Below are 15,901 nucleotides of genomic sequence, written 5' to 3' on the forward strand. Positions count from 1 at the left end.
CCATCCAAGGCCCATACCTGAAGTCTGAGGCCATCTCAGACTGTCCAGTATCCATCCTGCTTATCATGAAGGGAACCACAGAATACTCCGTTTCCCAGGGTCTATTACAAGCTCTAGTCGGTATGCAAAGTCTACCATGCGAATATTCTCTACTTGACTAGAGTACAAACCTGTTCCAACGTCATCCCGTGTTCCCTCTGCCCGCCGGGTACCGGCGAATAAAGCACTATATCGGACGCACCATCTCACCTTCAGCGACGAACAAGTTTCAAGAAAAAGGTGGATCGCAGCTCACAAACAAAAGTAAAAAAAAGAAAAGAAAAGAAAATCGTACAGGGCACCTAAAGTACCGTAGATGCCCGACGAGCTCTCCTAAGGAATCGTGGCGCAAATGAACTTGGACCAGTTCAACTAAGCAGCATAGTCTGAAGCTGCGGTCCTCTGTCGTCTTTTGTCCGCAATATTGTCTGAAATCATTAGCCGTGTTCTCGTTCGAACTCGGGTTCGTTTTTGGATATCATGGCGTTCTAGCGGTCTGGATAGACGATGAATGGACACCTCATTTCGTGTATGGATTGAGGCAGGTACCTGTAAGCCTTTCTTCGGCGGATGTCAGAGGAAAGTGTACAATAGAACGACCGATGAGCTCTGAGCCTGACATAATACAAGCATGTAATCGTCATCATCACAACCCGATGTAACTGTCTAAGCCGCTCGGACACCCGAGGCCTATCAACGAATTGAACAGGTCATGGATAGTACCTCCTGCGAGGTTCCATTGGGGCTTTTTCTAGAAAGCGGGCAGAAGCTCGAAGGATTGGACGGTCAGACTAGTCACCTTGGAATTCAAGATGGCGTGCAATCGAGATGGGGCTACGCTAGACCGCTGAATTGAGGCGGCAAATTCGGCACTGAAGAATTACGAGGAGATGTTTACGAATCCAAGAGATGTAAGACAAACGCCTTTAATGGTTTCGACTTGAATTGATAAGGCCAGCATAGGTATATATGAATTCCCACTCATTAAGATAAAGATAATGACATCATGCTAACTATGGCCAAACAAAACCAGATCTTTATCGAAGCCTGCCCATAGTGCTGTATACCCGCCAAACAGTACGCCGTTTCGCTTTTTCAGAAGACAAAGCGCCCATAGAAAGCCACTGGTGCGTGCAGAATAGAGGTATTATCGTAATGCAAGCCGAATCATCAACGGAATGAGTAAGATGGACCCGCTGAAAAGAAAAATACTCCGTTCCCCGTTTAACAGTAATACATTAAGAATAAACTGGCGGTAAGCGCGAGGCCATGCTCAGGTCAAGGTGTAGCCACCGTCCACGCGGAGATCGGCACCAGTGATGTACTTGGACGCGTCGCTGAGAAGGAAAGTCACCGCGCCCATCAGATCTTCGGGTACACCCATCTTGCCAGTGGGGATAAGCGAGATCCACTTATCCCGCAGTTCGGGGTTCTCATCCAGTATTTTGCGGGTCCTGGTTGCAACAAATCAGCATATAGTTCGTGCTCAGCTATTTTGTAAAGATTCGGGCAACTTACAGAGCAGTCAGCATGTATCCAGGGCTAATGCAGTTTACCCTGATACCATGTCCTGCCCATTCGACGGCGAAAGACGAAGCAAGGTGGCGAACGGCTGCCTTGGCGGCGTTGTAGGGCGCTTGTGGTTGAGGTACGTTGACGATGGCACCAGACATGCTACCGATCATCACAATACTCCCGGGCGCCTTGCGCTCCATCAAGTGCTTTGCCACGCCCGTAGCAAACAGATATGTGCCGTCCACGTTCACCCCCCAGAGCTTCTGCATACGGTCGTATGGGTAGCTGATGGCGTCGAAGTTTTCGGTAAATCCCGCAGACGTGACGAGATGGTCAATCTTGCCGTGCTTTGCGATGACCTCTGAGAGGGCATTATTAACAGAGTCGGGGTTCGAGACATCGGCGTAGTGCGCGGTGACATTGGGCAACCTGGGCAATAATAACCGTCAGTATCAGTTCAGGACTATTCACGAAAAACAATGACGTACTGCTCTAACCCGGGGTTCTCCTTTTGGAATTGCTCGACCAGTTTTCGCGCAGACTCTTCGGCCTCATCTCCTGGGATGGAGTTAGCGACGGTCACTTCAGGACTGACTATAACCAGCACATACGGTTTAGGTCAACAATGGCCAGATCCGAGCCTGAAGCCACAATGCCCTGCCCCATAACCAGCCCTAAACCACGGGCACCGCCAGTAACCAGAGTGACCCTGTTTTCCAGAGAGAATTGGGCAAGAGTGCGCTTGAAATGCATTCCTCCACGGCCCTGGACAACAGGGCTGCGAGGCATATCTGCATCATCGGGATATTCGATCACCACATTCTCGTCGGTTCGCGCATACTTTCCCTCATGCTCACCGGCAGCACCTCCGGGAGCTTTTGTGGTAGCTTTCGTCAAGGGGTCATTCTTGTCGTCTCTTTGGGCACGAGAGACTGTGGTCGAAAGAGGGCGAATAAACTGATGGGGTCCAGCAACTAGAGCCGCTGGGCGAGTGCTCTGGTCGACGGCTCTGACGACCTGGCGAAGGATTGCTGGTCTGAACATTACGAAAGTCAGAACGGGAATCAAACGAAGCTGAGTGTGCGGGCAAGAGTCAGGGCAAAGGGATAATGGATTCTGAAAACTTTCTGGGGAGACGGAATACCGGCTATAAAAAGTAGACTCTCCTCCCAGGGTCAAGGGGGGATTGGAGAGATCCTTCGAGAATGAATGGCAGGAGCCAGGTCACGATACACGAACTAGCATGCAAAGCAGTGACAGGACGGCGAAACTCCGATTGACAGATGAAAGACAAAAATCAAATCAAGATTGGGAGCTAGAGTGCTGGGAAAATGATGTCCAAACCTGAGGTTTGCAAGCTGCTGTTACCAGTTCTCGAAAACTGTTCCATTTGCTCCGTAACCGCTCGTGATGTCTATAACCATGGGCAAGAACAACTGAAGCCATACCGCTCCGATTACATGTATTCTCATTGAGTGGGCGAAGCTCCCGCTCATACAACAGAACCGCAATGTTTGGATTGTAGAAAGTTCTCTGGGGCCAGTTGTCTTGGACTTTGAACTTTTTCCCATGTCATGTGGACAGAGGCAGATCCAGGCCCCAACCGCCATGCAGCGATCTGGCCAGGGCTGGGGGATCTGCCACGCCAGCTCCAGCTTCTAAATCCCTGTTCTTTGGTCTCCGCGTGACCTCGTCCGCCCCTACCACTGTCTACTGTGTCAGGTCCAGCAGTCGGTTTCAATGTTGATTTGCTTCAAAATTGTCGTTTGTCTGGAACCCTTTCCCTAACGGATATTGTCCCGAACTTCCATTAACCAGTCACAGCTAATCAATCTTCCACGAAACGATTTGTGACGATCCCCACCTACAACCAAGGCCTTAGAAGTGCCGCCGAACCTCGAATTGCTGAAGGACTTCCACGCGAACTCGCACTGCACGATGCATAAATCAATACGATAATCTCTCACATGGTGAGAGTCTCAGGCTCCGCGAAGTCTCCTTGTGACCTGGATACATTCGGCCTGATCGACCGTCCAACCATCCCTAGCTGGAATTCCAGATGAATATAACTAGAATAAATAAACTTCATCAACGCTTCGGCGGTTTTACCGACAAGGATGTACGCTCAAGCCTCCAGTTCTGCAGATTGACTACTAAATACTGCCTAGCTGTGCTAGTTCTGCAGGATACTGCACCGTACTTTGGTCCCGACATATGAGATCTCACAATCTGCTCATTCTTCGCCTCCCCGGGGCCCGGGCCATGCAGCCCAAATTCCAGAACCCTCATAAAGAGTGGGAGGGCTGGTCGAGGTGCGTATTCAGAGTAACTGACGGTGGGTAATATCTCAGTATTTGGATTCCACGACCTTACCTTTGCCACGCCCAGTCTTTGCTTCAATTGTCTGTTCATTATGCTTGAAACCCTGGAGGTTGGCCCCCCTACAGCTGTTTCGGGCTCCGGGCAGCCCGCGCGCCGGTAATCACCCATGGAATGATGAGAAACCAAAGCACTTGGGGCTCGCGCAGACTGCGCAGTGTCATTTATCTGCTTGGCCGAATGATTCCCTCCCCTTTAATCGCATTCTTAAGCCGAGAGGAGTCGCGTCAACTCATTGCTTTCGGTGGATCAAACGTTTGAACTGAGCCCGGTGGCTCATTTCATTGCCGGCCGTGCTATCACTAAATAGAACCCTCTATTACTAAAGAGTGTCTGGCTCGCCTATGCGTGATGTCTCTGGTCTGATAGATTGGCGTCTCCTTGCGCAGCTTGCGTTCTGGGTCTAGCCGATTCGTTATCACCATGGTGTCTCAAGTGAACTGGTGTCATCTAAGATACGCAATGCAGTTAAGAGATTGCTGCAGATTCGATCAGACATGGCCAACACCCACTGAGTTCGAAATACGTTTATCGATCAGACACTGATTACCGGAGCTCATGCTCACAGAAAAGGCCTATCCTGGGTCTAAGCATAATTCTTAGCTGTGCTTTGCATGTCTGGTGTAGCTCTGCTTTGCTTCAGTCGATGAAAATGCTGTCACTGTAAATTGCTTTCTATATAACGCTCTAAACTTCTCACCTGCTGATATTACCTCGTCACGAAAACAATATGCGCCACGTGTTGTAGCTCACCATGCGCAGCCGGAACCTTGGATATAGACTCTCCAACAGTATTGGTCCCACGGGAATGCAAACTCACTTTGCAGGTAGGAACGGAAATGGCTTGCGCGAGGCTCGCCAACATTCTTATAGGAATTAAAGCCTAGTGGGAGAATGATCGGCGCGTTTTCGTCACAATGCATTGAGCCTAGGTATTATATGCTCGTCATGACATGAACAAAGAACTATCTGCTTGACCATTTGTTCTCTATTGGTGCAGCATAGCTTCAATCCTTCCATATCTATTTCGACGCCTCTTCGTCTTCACCAGCAAACTCCACAAGCGGTGTCCCGCTTTTGCATTGGTCCTGTAAGGAATAAATATTAGCCTTGCGCGATAAATTAATAAACAGCCAAATAGAAACTCGACAGAGAAAACCAACGAAGCTTAGCAACAAGCCTGTATATGGTCCGCCTTGGCCAGTTACTCAGTCAGGCCCTGATTGGAGTCCGAAGCTCCTAAGCCTGCATGTCTGGGAAGGACTCTGGGCCCTCGATTGGTAAAAATCTGAGTACTGGGAGCTGAAGTGAAAGGCAAGAGAAAACAAAGGGAAGCAAAGAATTGCAACAGCATTGAGCAGGGGTAAAATGGTGATGAAAGATCGCATGACTTACTCCTTTTTGATGGACGACTTTGGCAATTTTCCCTCTTTGTGGGCTGCGGATGACTGTTTCCATTTTCATGCTCTCAATCACCACAAGTGGCTGGTCCTTTTCTACAGTATCGCCGGCTTGGACCTCGACACGGAGGACTTTGCAGGGCATTGGGGCGAGTACACTATTTGTGACGTCTTTCATGCCGAGTGCTTTTTCCATCCATTTCGCCCGTGGTGTAGTAAGGCGGTATTGCCTGCCGCGCTGAAATACGACGATTGAATCGCCGTCGCGGATGACAGTGGTGTCCAAACGGGTGTGCGGGAAGAACGAGGTGATGATGCGGAAGTCCGCATTAGGGTGGCTGGTCACCTGCTCGAAAGTGTGCTCGCCAATCTTTACATTGAACACGTTCTCTCCGGTTTGTTGAACTTTGACGTCAAAGGCCTCGTTGTTTGCTGATGCTGAGTTCGTGAAGGTCATGTGGTGTTGTTGGAAGCCTGGCCCAAATCCCACTGCGGAGCCTTGAAAATTGGTTGCTTTTTGCGCGGCGAGACGAGCGTCGTCATGCAAGCAAGCCAGTGCTACTTGTGCCAGCACTTCCGGCTCAATTGGCGATTGGGCGAATAGCTCGTCGTGATGCTTCTCAATGTAACCCGTTTCGACTTTGCCAGAGATGAAGTCGGCACTTTTGCAAACTGATTTCAAGAACTCGATATTCGTCGCTGGGCCGGCCACCTCGTACTCTTCCAATGCTGCAGCAAGCTTGCGAATAGCTTCTTGTCGGTCGGCGCCCCGAACGATTAGTTTCGCAATCATGGGATCATAGTGCGCCGAAACCTCGTCACCTTGCACAAATCCGGCGTCGATTCGAACGTCCTCGGTGGTGGCGGGAGTGCGGACATGGAGAAGAGCACCGGAATCTGGAATGAAGCCCTGCGCAGGGTTCTCAGCGTAGATTCTCGCTTCGATCGCATGACCATGGGTAGCTATATTGGCTTCCACTTCTTCCTGCGTTAATGGAAGCTCGGCGCCCTCCGCGACCTTCAGCTGCCAATGCACCAAATCTTGCCCAGTGACCATCTCGGTTACGGGATGCTCCACCTGAAGTCTAGTATTCATTTCCATGAAGAAGAACTCTCCCGTATCGTTGTCGAAGATAAACTCAACTGTACCGGCGCCCTCGTAGCGAACGGCTAACGCGGCCGACCGAGCCTTTGCCCATATGTCTTTTCTTGTGGCATCAGGCAGGTGAGGAGCCGGTGACTCTTCCAGGATTTTTTGGTGTCGCCGTTGGATGCTGCAATCTCGCTCTCCCAGCGCTACACAATTTCCGTGTTTGTCAGCAAAGACTTGGACCTCAATGTGTCGCGGTGTTGTGATATATTTCTCGACTAGGACATGGTCATCCCCAAAAGAGTTCATAGCCTCCGACTTCGCCGACTGAAGCTGCGCTTGAAACTCTTCCTTTGAACGAGCGATTCTCATTCCTTTGCCCCCACCGCCCTTGATTGCTTTGATGAGCACTGGGTATTTGATTTTATCGGCCTCCGCTTCGAGGAAATTAGGGTCTTGGTTTTCACCGTGGTAGCCGGGGACACAGGGCACTCCAGCGGCAGTCATGATATGCTTAGACTGACTGCAGAAGTACAATGTTAGTATATCGTAGAGAAGCCTCAAGGAAGTAGACGCACCTCTTATCTCCCATATCCTCGATAGCTTTCCACGGCGGTCCAATAAAGACCAGCCCTGCTTCTGTACATTTTCGTGCGAACTCTGAGTTCTCACTAAGCTATCAATGAACAATCCATTAGCATCATGCTCACTTCACTGCAGATTATACATACGAAGCCGTAGCCGGGGTGTATTCCCTGGCATCCTTGGGCCTTTGCGATTTCAATGATACGGTCTCCATCGAGGTACGCGGACACGGAGCCGAGATTGAATGCATATGGTGTACTCAAAGCATGCTGCGCTTGGGAATCTGGATCCGTATAGAGCGTAGTGACTCGAATTCCATGCTGGGCCGCAGTCCTACCAACTCGTCTATATGTCGTTAGTGAGGTCAGAGATGTGGATCGTGCACATACAGAGCGATTTCTCCCCTGTTGGCAATTAAAATCGAGTCTAATGCGCGAAAGTTACTCGAGGAATTGGAGGTTACTGTGGAAGCAGTTCGTCGTGAGCGTCGAGCAACAACCGTCTGCCCCAGGCGGGCGGAAGTGCGGAGAAGAGATGAGAGCGGCATTGTATGCAGTGGAGAGGGGCACGGGATGCGCAGAGCCGTGGATTATACTAAGAATCAACAGCAACTCGCATGCTCAGAGAAGTAATAACACGACACAAAAAGTTTCTGGAGAGGTAGCGAGGGAGCATTTGAAGCTCACCTGAGTCCCCTCGGCTTGTTGTATGAATGGGTGGATCCCCCCTTCCGACGCAAACCGTTGCGATGCGGGGAAGCCATTTCACGTGACCAGATGCGGTTGCACTTTTTCTTCACAGTATCTCTTGGCATTCATTGGCTGGACAAGCGTAAGCGGTGCTCCTCTGATCTCATCAGCCAACTTTTTTTTTTTGTTTTTCGTATTAACAACCCTTATTATACCATTCAGTATACTCTGCCCTCAGAGTGACGGTGCTCTCGCTCAAGCGGCTGCTTGTTCTCGCTCCCTTTAGTCTCGTTTTCACAAATCCGCTCTTTCCACCTGTTTTCACAGTACTCTCTCGGCGCATTTTATCTGGGCCATGTCCGATGACGAGGATGATTACTATGAGTATGATGAGTTCGAAGATGATGGGATTTTCTGGGTCGAGGAAGCAGACCCAACTGCCGCTGTATGCTTGGTCCCCCACGCACCCTTTAATGGTCTTTTCGTCCTGAACTAATCATGGCACAGGATGACCTAGCAGCAGCTGCTACGTACGATTCTTCATTTCCTGACGATCCGTCCCTCGAAACCGCAGACCTATACAGTGACTGGGAGGAGATTTCTGATGATTACTATGATGACGACCCCACCGTCGTTAGGAGACTTCGCGCCATAGGTGCATGGCCGATCGACCAGCCAACCCATATCAACGCGCCCTCCTCCAAACGCAGGAAAGGAGCGGCTACTCTCGCAGCGGACTTAACCTCATTCCAAGGTGTCGCATGGAAACATCCCCAGGATGAGACGGACGTGGTCGAGATTTACGCCCCCGGAGACGGGGAAAAGGTGTCCTTATTGAAAAACTGGAGGGAAGTATTCAGGGACGCCAAGCCAGCAATTGGACGCCTCCGCGGACGGATTCCGCCTTCGAAGACATTAGACGTCGTTTCGTCGGAGCAAAGCGAGTCTGATCTTGACGTTCCATCGTTGGTTGAGGATAATATCGAAGATGAGATGGGTTCTTTGGACGCTGCGGAGGCACTACCAGCGAATATGTTACCCACTCGAATCCATTCCCAAGTGGTTATTGAAACTCCTTCGCGGGAATCGTCTGTTCATTCGAAGAAAGGCAAGCTTGAGGAGTTGAAAAATATCCTGGAGCCGGTGATAGAGGATCAAGGGACAACAACCAATGGTGCTGCTACCGAGTATCCGGCCGAGGAGGCCAAAGAGCCTACGGCCACTGCACCGCAAAGGGGACGCAAACGGAAGGCTTCGATCTCGGTAGACGATCAACTGGACCAGTCCGGGAACAACACGGGGGCTGAAAGGCAGACTAGAGCGAAGCGAGCAGCGACGACAAAATTTTCCCAGAACAAAACACTACTAACTGCAGAACCGGCCCCGGCCTCGTCGGCCCCTGTCCGCCGATCAGCAAGGCACAAGAAATAATTGATCCAGACCGAGTTTTCGCATGAACTGTACGGATACTGAGTCTATGAGATACGCGTTTCCTTTTCAGCATTTATACTTAACACAATATCTTTATATGTATTCTTAGACATCTATAACAAAGAAGCTCAACTATTTAATCTGATCATTGAGCATACTCCTTGTTAAAAGCACGCCCAATCACCATGCGTCTAATCTCGCTCGTCCCGGCTCCAATCTCATACAACTTTGCATCCCGGAGTAGCCTCCCTGCAGGGATCTCGTTGATATATCCGTTCCCGCCCATGAGCTGGATCGCATCCAGAGCACATTCGGTAGCCCTCTCGGCTGCGTAGAGAATCGCACCGGCGCAGTCCTGAGTGCGAATGGCTGCTGATCCCAGGGAGGCATGGCTGTCGATGTGGCGGGCCGTCGCGTAGGTATAGGCGCGGGACGCAGCAAGCTTGGTATGCATATCCGCGAGCTTCCCCTGGATGAGCTGGTTATGAGCAATTGGGGCTCCGAATTGTTTGCGAACGTGGGTGTACGGGAGAACGAGATCAAGGGCGGCTTGCATGATCCTAAATTGCTTGTTAGCACGGCCTTTGCCGAGGTTCATCCTCGCAGATTGAGATGCAGTGGACCCACCCAAGCGGACCAGCACTGAGAACAAGCCGCTCCAAATCAAGACCCTCCATCAGGACCTTGACGCCGCGGTTTACTTCGCCTAGCAAGTTCTCTCTTGGCACGAAGACGTCCTCGAAGATGAGCTCTCCGGTATTTGAGCCCCGCATCCCCAGTTTATCCAATTTGCGGGCGCATGAAAAGCCCTTGAATGTCTTCTCTACAACGAACGCTGTTATCCCCTTGGAACCTTTCTCGGGCTCGGTTTTGGCATAGACGACAATGTAATCTGCGTCAGGGCCCTGTGACTCTTAGCTTTGTTAACTTTTCGGCATGGACATGGTATCTTACATTTGTAATCCACATCTTGGTCCCGTTAAGAACCCAGCCGCCATCGACTTCTTTGGCGCTTGTCTTCATACTGACGACGTCGGAACCGGCCGAGTGCTCGGACATAGCCAACGCACCGATCTTCTCGCCTGATAGAAGGCCAGGAAGAAAACGCGCTTTCTGCTCTGGCGTGCCGTTTAAGGAGAGTTGGTTCACGCATAGCTGTGAGTGTGCTGCGTACGAAAGGGCAATGCTACCTATAGAATGATGGGGTCGTTAAAGAGGGCCAAATCCAACATAGAACAAATCAAGTCGCATACCTGAAGCACGGCTAATCTCCTCCATAACAACGCAATGGGCTTGGTAGCCCATTCCAAGCCCTCCGTACTCTTCATCCGCGGTGACACCAAGGAAGCTAGATAGACATTAGACACGCTTCGACAAGCGATACCCAGGATTCCAAGTAATATCTACCCAGCATTGCCCAGTTTCTTCCACATCTCAGCAGGGAATTCATTTTGAGCATCTGTTCGCGCCGCGACTTCCTCAGGAATCTCACGTTCTAGCTTAGTGGTTAGAACGTCCCGCACGTTAAAACACCAACAGTGGAAATCCTACTTGTAAATTCCTGAACGCTCTCTCGTAGCTCCAGCAAATCATCTTCGGTCGGAGGCACGAATCCCCTTGGGTGCTTTGTTGTTGCCAACGTTCGTACGCACGGTATTAAGGGTCTAGTGAATCTCGCAGGTGCCCTGGTTGGAAGGGAGCGGCGGATTAGGAGTGGTAGGCGTATGGTTGCCATTGTCGAAAGGGGGTGTTTGAAGAGTTTGAAATTCGCTGATGAGTCGGCTGAACACTCAATGCCTGGAGAATGAAATATGTAGAATAGCTGGAGACAAACTGACCCGAGTAAGAGCGAAGGGTGGGGAGCCTTGGGGAAAGTCTGCGGGGAGACCGCGGCTAACCGCTGGACACGGACACATCGGCAACCGTCGCATCTTCGCATCTGCCCGTCCATCCTTGTTCATCTAGTGCCTGGTAACCGTGATCACCACCATTTTCCTTCCCTATTCCTCATCACTGGTTGCAGTCTACTCGAGTTCTTTTTGACACCAACTTATATCCTATATACCTTGAGAGGCCATGCTCTAGCCGAACAACTCCATCGATCCCGCCCTTTCCCCGCAATGCGTGTTTCGGTTCCACTCCACTCCATACGGAGGAGTTGCAATTCCTCAATAGCCAACGCTGCTACAAGATTAACACCTCAACGACTTTACCTTTCATATGGCCGCAGGTCCTCCATAGTACAGGCACATCCTCGTACTCAAGCCCGGCCAATTGCGAGCTATACCCACCCGCATCATGCCTCAGCCATTTCCGTCCTCTCCACAGCGGTCGATACGTCGTCGCCAGATTTTAGGGAGAACGAACGACAAATGCAAGAAGTACTAAACCGCATGAACTCGCTTCATAGTACCATATCTCAGGGTGGTCCGCAGAAAGCAAAGGATAAGCACGTTGCTCGTGGGAAGATGCTTCCTCGAGACCGCGTCTCAGCCCTCATCGACCCGGGCACGTCTTTTCTGGAGCTTTCTCAATTAGCGGGTCATGAAGTGTACCCGGGAGAAGATGTTCCCGCGGGAGGCATCATTACTGGAATCGGAACGGTTGAAGGGGTAACTTGCATGATTGTGGCGAACGACAGCACCGTCAAGGGTGGCACTTACTACCCAGTTACTGTGAAGAAGCATCTTCGCGCGCAAGCTATAGCCCAAGAGAACAAGCTTCCATGTATCTATCTGGTGGATTCGGGGGGTGCAAACCTTCCACACCAAGCTGACGTCTTTCCGGACAAGGAGCACTTTGGCCGCATATTCTTTAACCAAGCGCGAATGAGCTCGCAGGGTATCCCGCAAATCTCGGTCGTTATGGGACCATGTACCGCCGGAGGTGCCTATGTGCCTGCTATGAGTGACGAGACCATTATTGTTGAGAATCAAGGCACTATCTTCCTCGCAGGGCCTCCCCTTGTCAAGGCTGCTACTGGCGAGGTTGTTTCAGCCGAAGACTTAGGAGGCGGTCAACTCCACAGCACAATCTCAGGTGTGACGGACTATTTAGCTGTTGATGATGCCCATGCCATTGTCCTCGCCCGCCGCTCCATCTCCAACCTGAACTACCCCAAAGCCAAGCAGCCCCTAGAGAGCAACGATGATATCAAGGAGCCCCTCTATGATCCAGCCGAACTGAACGGTATTGTTGGCACGAATCTCCGCCGCCAGATCCCCGTTCATGAAGTCATTGCCCGCATTGTCGACGGCAGCGAGTTCGCCGAATTCAAGCGCGACTACGGCACAACCCTAGTTACCGGCTTCGCCCGCATTCATGGACATCGTGTTGGCATTGTTGCCAATAATGGCATTCTTTTCTCTGAGTCTTCCCTTAAAGGCGCACACTTCATCGAGCTCTGTGCCCAGCGCAATATTCCGCTCGTTTTCCTCCAGAATATCTCTGGTTTCATGGTTGGCGCAGATGCAGAAAAGGGCGGTATTGCGAAGAACGGCGCGAAGCTCGTGACCGCCGTTGCTTGTGCCGATGTACCGAAGTTTACCGTGGTGTTTGGATCTAGTGCTGGTGCTGGAAACTATGGCATGTGGTATGTACTTTTTGGCTTTCCCCTTCTCCTTGACTCCTACTCAGAGGCCAAATATGTACAAGCAACTAACCATCTGCCAGCGGCCGCGCATACTCCCCCCGCTTCCTCTTCATGTGGCCCAACGCTAAAATCGGCGTCATGGGATCCGAGCAGCTTTCCTCCGTGATGGAAGCTGTAGGGAGAACCGCAGACCCTGAGCTTAAGGCCAGGATTGACCGCGAATCCGAGGCAACCTTCTCCTCTGCGCGACTCTGGGATGACGGTATCATCCCTCCTGCGCACACCCGGCATGTGCTGGGATTGAGTCTGGCGGCTGCATTGGGAGGTAAGAGCGATAAAGATGTACAGACGAAATTCGGTGTTTTCCGGATGTAGACAGCAGCTCGCATGTTGATTTGCTTCTATTTTAATAGTATGCATCATAACCATCTCATGTAGGTCCTTATGGCTCTAGGTGTAGCTTTTCGGTTGGTACAAATATATCGGCCGTCACTCCCTTTTACTGGATTGGTTTCCTCCAAAGCCATGAGTGGCTGGATAAAACATGTAGGCCCGGATAGGAGATTGTAGATTTGAACCCTGCATACGACAAAGGAGTAGAAGCCATACATTCGGAACTCAGGCCATCGCGCAACAATGACCATAAAGAAGGAAGAGACTCCGTATAATGGTTGGATGATAAGTGGGCAGTTCAAGAATCTTCTCGCTGGAGATCACGAAGCTTCCATGGATGAAACTACCGAGCGTACTCAATGCTATATCCGATACAAAAGCAGTCACTATTAAATGGCAGAAGGGATTATCTAGGCTCAATAAACAGCAAGTCTACAGACGAGGGATCGAGACCGGTGTACAAGGAAAAGCAGTCATCGAAAAAATGTTGTTTCAGAGCGATCTAAACACAAATGCCGAGAAGCCAACACCATAGGCCTATGAATATAGCAGAATATATGCTCCAAATGCTTTAATCGCAACTTCCAACCAAACCGCAAGTCAAAACAGCATTACACTCCGCAAACAGAAAGGAACAGTAAACAATCTGCCGTCTCTGAGGAACTCGGGATACGGAATAACCATGGACAAAATGCGAAAGTCCTCCTTGCGGGATAAATACATATTTGAGAAGAGAAAAGAGAAAAAAGCGAACGCAATTGCTAGTTTAAACATGAGAATACTGATAAGTTAAATTCAAATCAAATCATACATAAATGACCATCACCAACACTGCAACAAACAGTGCCAAAATTTCCGGAGTTGCACCACCTGATGCAGCAGAGTCAATATCGTCGTTGTCATCGGACCCGGTATCGGTGCTGCCCTGGTTGTCGTTGGGAACGTCGCCATTCTCTTGGGGAATGTCGGGGAGAATGGGAATGTCGTCGTGATTTCCAGCATGAAGATTGTCGTCCTTTGGCGGTGACAAACCTGAGGCGCCGAGGGGTTTAATGCCCAGGTTTTTCATGAGGGAAGCTGTGAGGCGGTTGCCCATCGACCGGAGCTTACTAAAATCGGTGATGTAGTGTTCATTAATGGCGGAAGGAGGAAAGACAGCCTCTGGGCCAGTAAACAGGATGTAGATTACGTCGGCTTTGTCGTGACCCCTGTTACCATTAAGGTTGTTCTCAGGGAAGCAAGAACGGGCAAGGAGCCAGGATGCCTCACCCGTCACTTGCGGGTTGTTGCCGTTTGTGTCCCCAAGGACGGCGTAGAACATTTTGTTATTGCAGATCACAGCAGCAACGTTTTGACCGGGAATAGCCGTCGGGTTGGCTTCTAGGAATGCTTGGGGGATGACAATATAGGGGACTTCAAAGGCAGAAAGCGCACCCCAGTTGGTTAAGGGCCCGCCATCGACGTTGCCGTCACATTTGTAGTTCACACCGTCACAGTCGGTATCCATGTCGGCTCTGAATACAAATGCAGCTCCTTCTGCGAAAGATGCCCAGTCACTGTGGATCGTCGATTTATCCTTGAAATCCTTGATTGACATAGGATAAGTGGCGTGTGCTGGAACTTGCTTAACTTTTTCAGACGCAGACGATATTGCGGCAACATCAATGGCCTTAGATGCTGCAAAGGCGGAGGGATGCACCTTCTTTGCAATAACAGGCGCTGTAATGGCGAGTGCGAGGGTGAGAGTCTTGGCGATTTCGAAAAACATGGTGAACGTCATATAAGCTGGGTTTGTTGTATATCGAGGTGAGTGTATCAAGAGGCTTGTGGGAGAGAAAAAAAAGCTATCAGGGCAGCCGGGGAAGAGGGGACACATATAAGCCATCGGATAGAATTCGCGGTTCGCTCGCCGCGTTTGAAGGCAGTTTCGTCTCCAAGAAGAACGATATCGTCAACCAAGGTACTGCTATAAAGACACTGGTTGGGAAAAGCATGGAACATACCTCCGCTGGGGGTGTCCTAACTCATACCTCTTTCGCTGCCGAGCTCCAAGAAGCACCCCAAGGCGTAAGTTCTTCAGCGAAGGCTCTGTTACCAAAAGCACTGCTATACCAGTATGCTCTCAGCAGATCGAGAGTAAAAAGAACTCTTCAGGGGCCTATAATAAGCATACGCACTGTCCTTTGCTGCTTATTCAGCCGTGGATTCTAGGGCAGACGTTGCTGAGAAGGGCTGGACAGCCAAGGCACCCCAAAAAAAGCAGGACTTGTAAGTCAGAAAGGCATGAGGTATGGAGTTTACCTCCGGAGGCGTCCTCTTTCCACAGACCATTCGGCTGCCGCTCGTCCAAGCAGTAGTCTTAACGAAGTTGCTTGATGTTCAAGTCAACAATGCTTTGGCGCCTTATTTAAGAGTCGCAGGTTGCCTTTGTCCATAAGGCACAGAATGGGATCTGACAAGAAAGGCAAGGAAGCTCCTTAGCTGTCTATTCATATACACCAATTTGTTGCCGACAATCGGAGTGCAAGACCGGTGTTCTACGTCCATGGTACTGCAACGCGTGGAACAAAGGTCCGTGGCTATTCCCTATTCATAGCAACCATTCTGACCAGGGGCTCCGGAAGAGTAGACCGCTTATATGATGCCTAAATATTTAGTCAAGGGATCACGGTCCGAGAGACAAAGGGCAGACTCGCCTGCGACTAAAGGAGAGTAGTCACAATCGCACACACAAAAGCTGACGATGTAGAACGCATCGTTTCTTTCCCACTGGCAGTGAGAAGCGGTT

General features: G+C 50.5%; 6 protein-coding genes across 6 annotated transcripts, besides 1 other annotated feature; 2 read left to right on the forward strand and 4 right to left on the reverse strand.

Moving 5' to 3' along the window:
- Positions 1-15,901: part of a sequence feature (contig 1.80 1848..335440(-1)) that runs on past both edges of the window.
- Positions 1,313-2,598, reverse strand: ANIA_04691 (protein arbD; the record flags this gene model as incomplete). The annotated part of the gene is made up of 4 exons (XM_657203.1): positions 1,313-1,493; positions 1,558-1,983; positions 2,043-2,148; positions 2,235-2,598. 4 exons carry the CDS (start codon positions 2,596-2,598, stop codon positions 1,313-1,315), a joined length of 1,077 nt encoding a protein of 358 aa, XP_662295.1.
- On the reverse strand, positions 4,845-7,674 carry ANIA_04690 (3-methylcrotonyl-CoA carboxylase subunit mccA). Its single transcript, XM_657202.2, has 5 exons — positions 7,398-7,674; positions 7,155-7,353; positions 7,002-7,099; positions 5,329-6,946; positions 4,845-5,021 (listed from the first exon to the last, which is right to left on the reverse strand). Exons 1-5 carry the CDS (start codon positions 7,553-7,555, stop codon positions 4,956-4,958), a joined length of 2,139 nt encoding a protein of 712 aa, XP_662294.1. The 5' UTR covers positions 7,556-7,674; the 3' UTR covers positions 4,845-4,955.
- Positions 8,020-9,128, forward strand: ANIA_04689 (uncharacterized protein; the record flags this gene model as incomplete). Its single annotated transcript, XM_657201.2, has 2 exons — positions 8,020-8,142; positions 8,205-9,128. The coding sequence occupies exons 1-2, from the start codon at positions 8,053-8,055 to the stop codon at positions 9,126-9,128; spliced, it is 1,014 nt and encodes a 337-aa protein (XP_662293.1). The 5' UTR covers positions 8,020-8,052.
- Positions 9,274-10,911, reverse strand: ANIA_04688 (protein ivdA; the record flags this gene model as incomplete). The annotated part of the gene is made up of 6 exons (XM_657200.2): positions 10,680-10,911; positions 10,536-10,623; positions 10,382-10,476; positions 10,083-10,318; positions 9,756-10,033; positions 9,274-9,688 (listed from the first exon to the last, which is right to left on the reverse strand). The coding sequence occupies exons 1-6, from the start codon at positions 10,861-10,863 to the stop codon at positions 9,274-9,276; spliced, it is 1,296 nt and encodes a 431-aa protein (XP_662292.1). The 5' UTR covers positions 10,864-10,911.
- Positions 11,114-13,095, forward strand: ANIA_04687 (protein mccB; the record flags this gene model as incomplete). Its single annotated transcript, XM_657199.2, has 2 exons — positions 11,114-12,720; positions 12,801-13,095. The coding sequence occupies exons 1-2, from the start codon at positions 11,249-11,251 to the stop codon at positions 13,093-13,095; spliced, it is 1,767 nt and encodes a 588-aa protein (XP_662291.2). The 5' UTR covers positions 11,114-11,248.
- ANIA_04686 (putative chitosanase) lies at positions 13,494-14,881 on the reverse strand (the record flags this gene model as incomplete). The annotated part of the gene is made up of 1 exon (XM_657198.2): positions 13,494-14,881. The coding sequence occupies one exon, from the start codon at positions 14,879-14,881 to the stop codon at positions 13,919-13,921; it is 963 nt and encodes a 320-aa protein (XP_662290.1). The 3' UTR covers positions 13,494-13,918.

This window comes from Aspergillus nidulans, chromosome III, assembly GCF_000011425.1.
Source record: "Aspergillus nidulans FGSC A4 chromosome III".
NCBI classification, from domain to species: Eukaryota; Fungi; Ascomycota; class Eurotiomycetes; order Eurotiales; family Aspergillaceae; genus Aspergillus; species Aspergillus nidulans.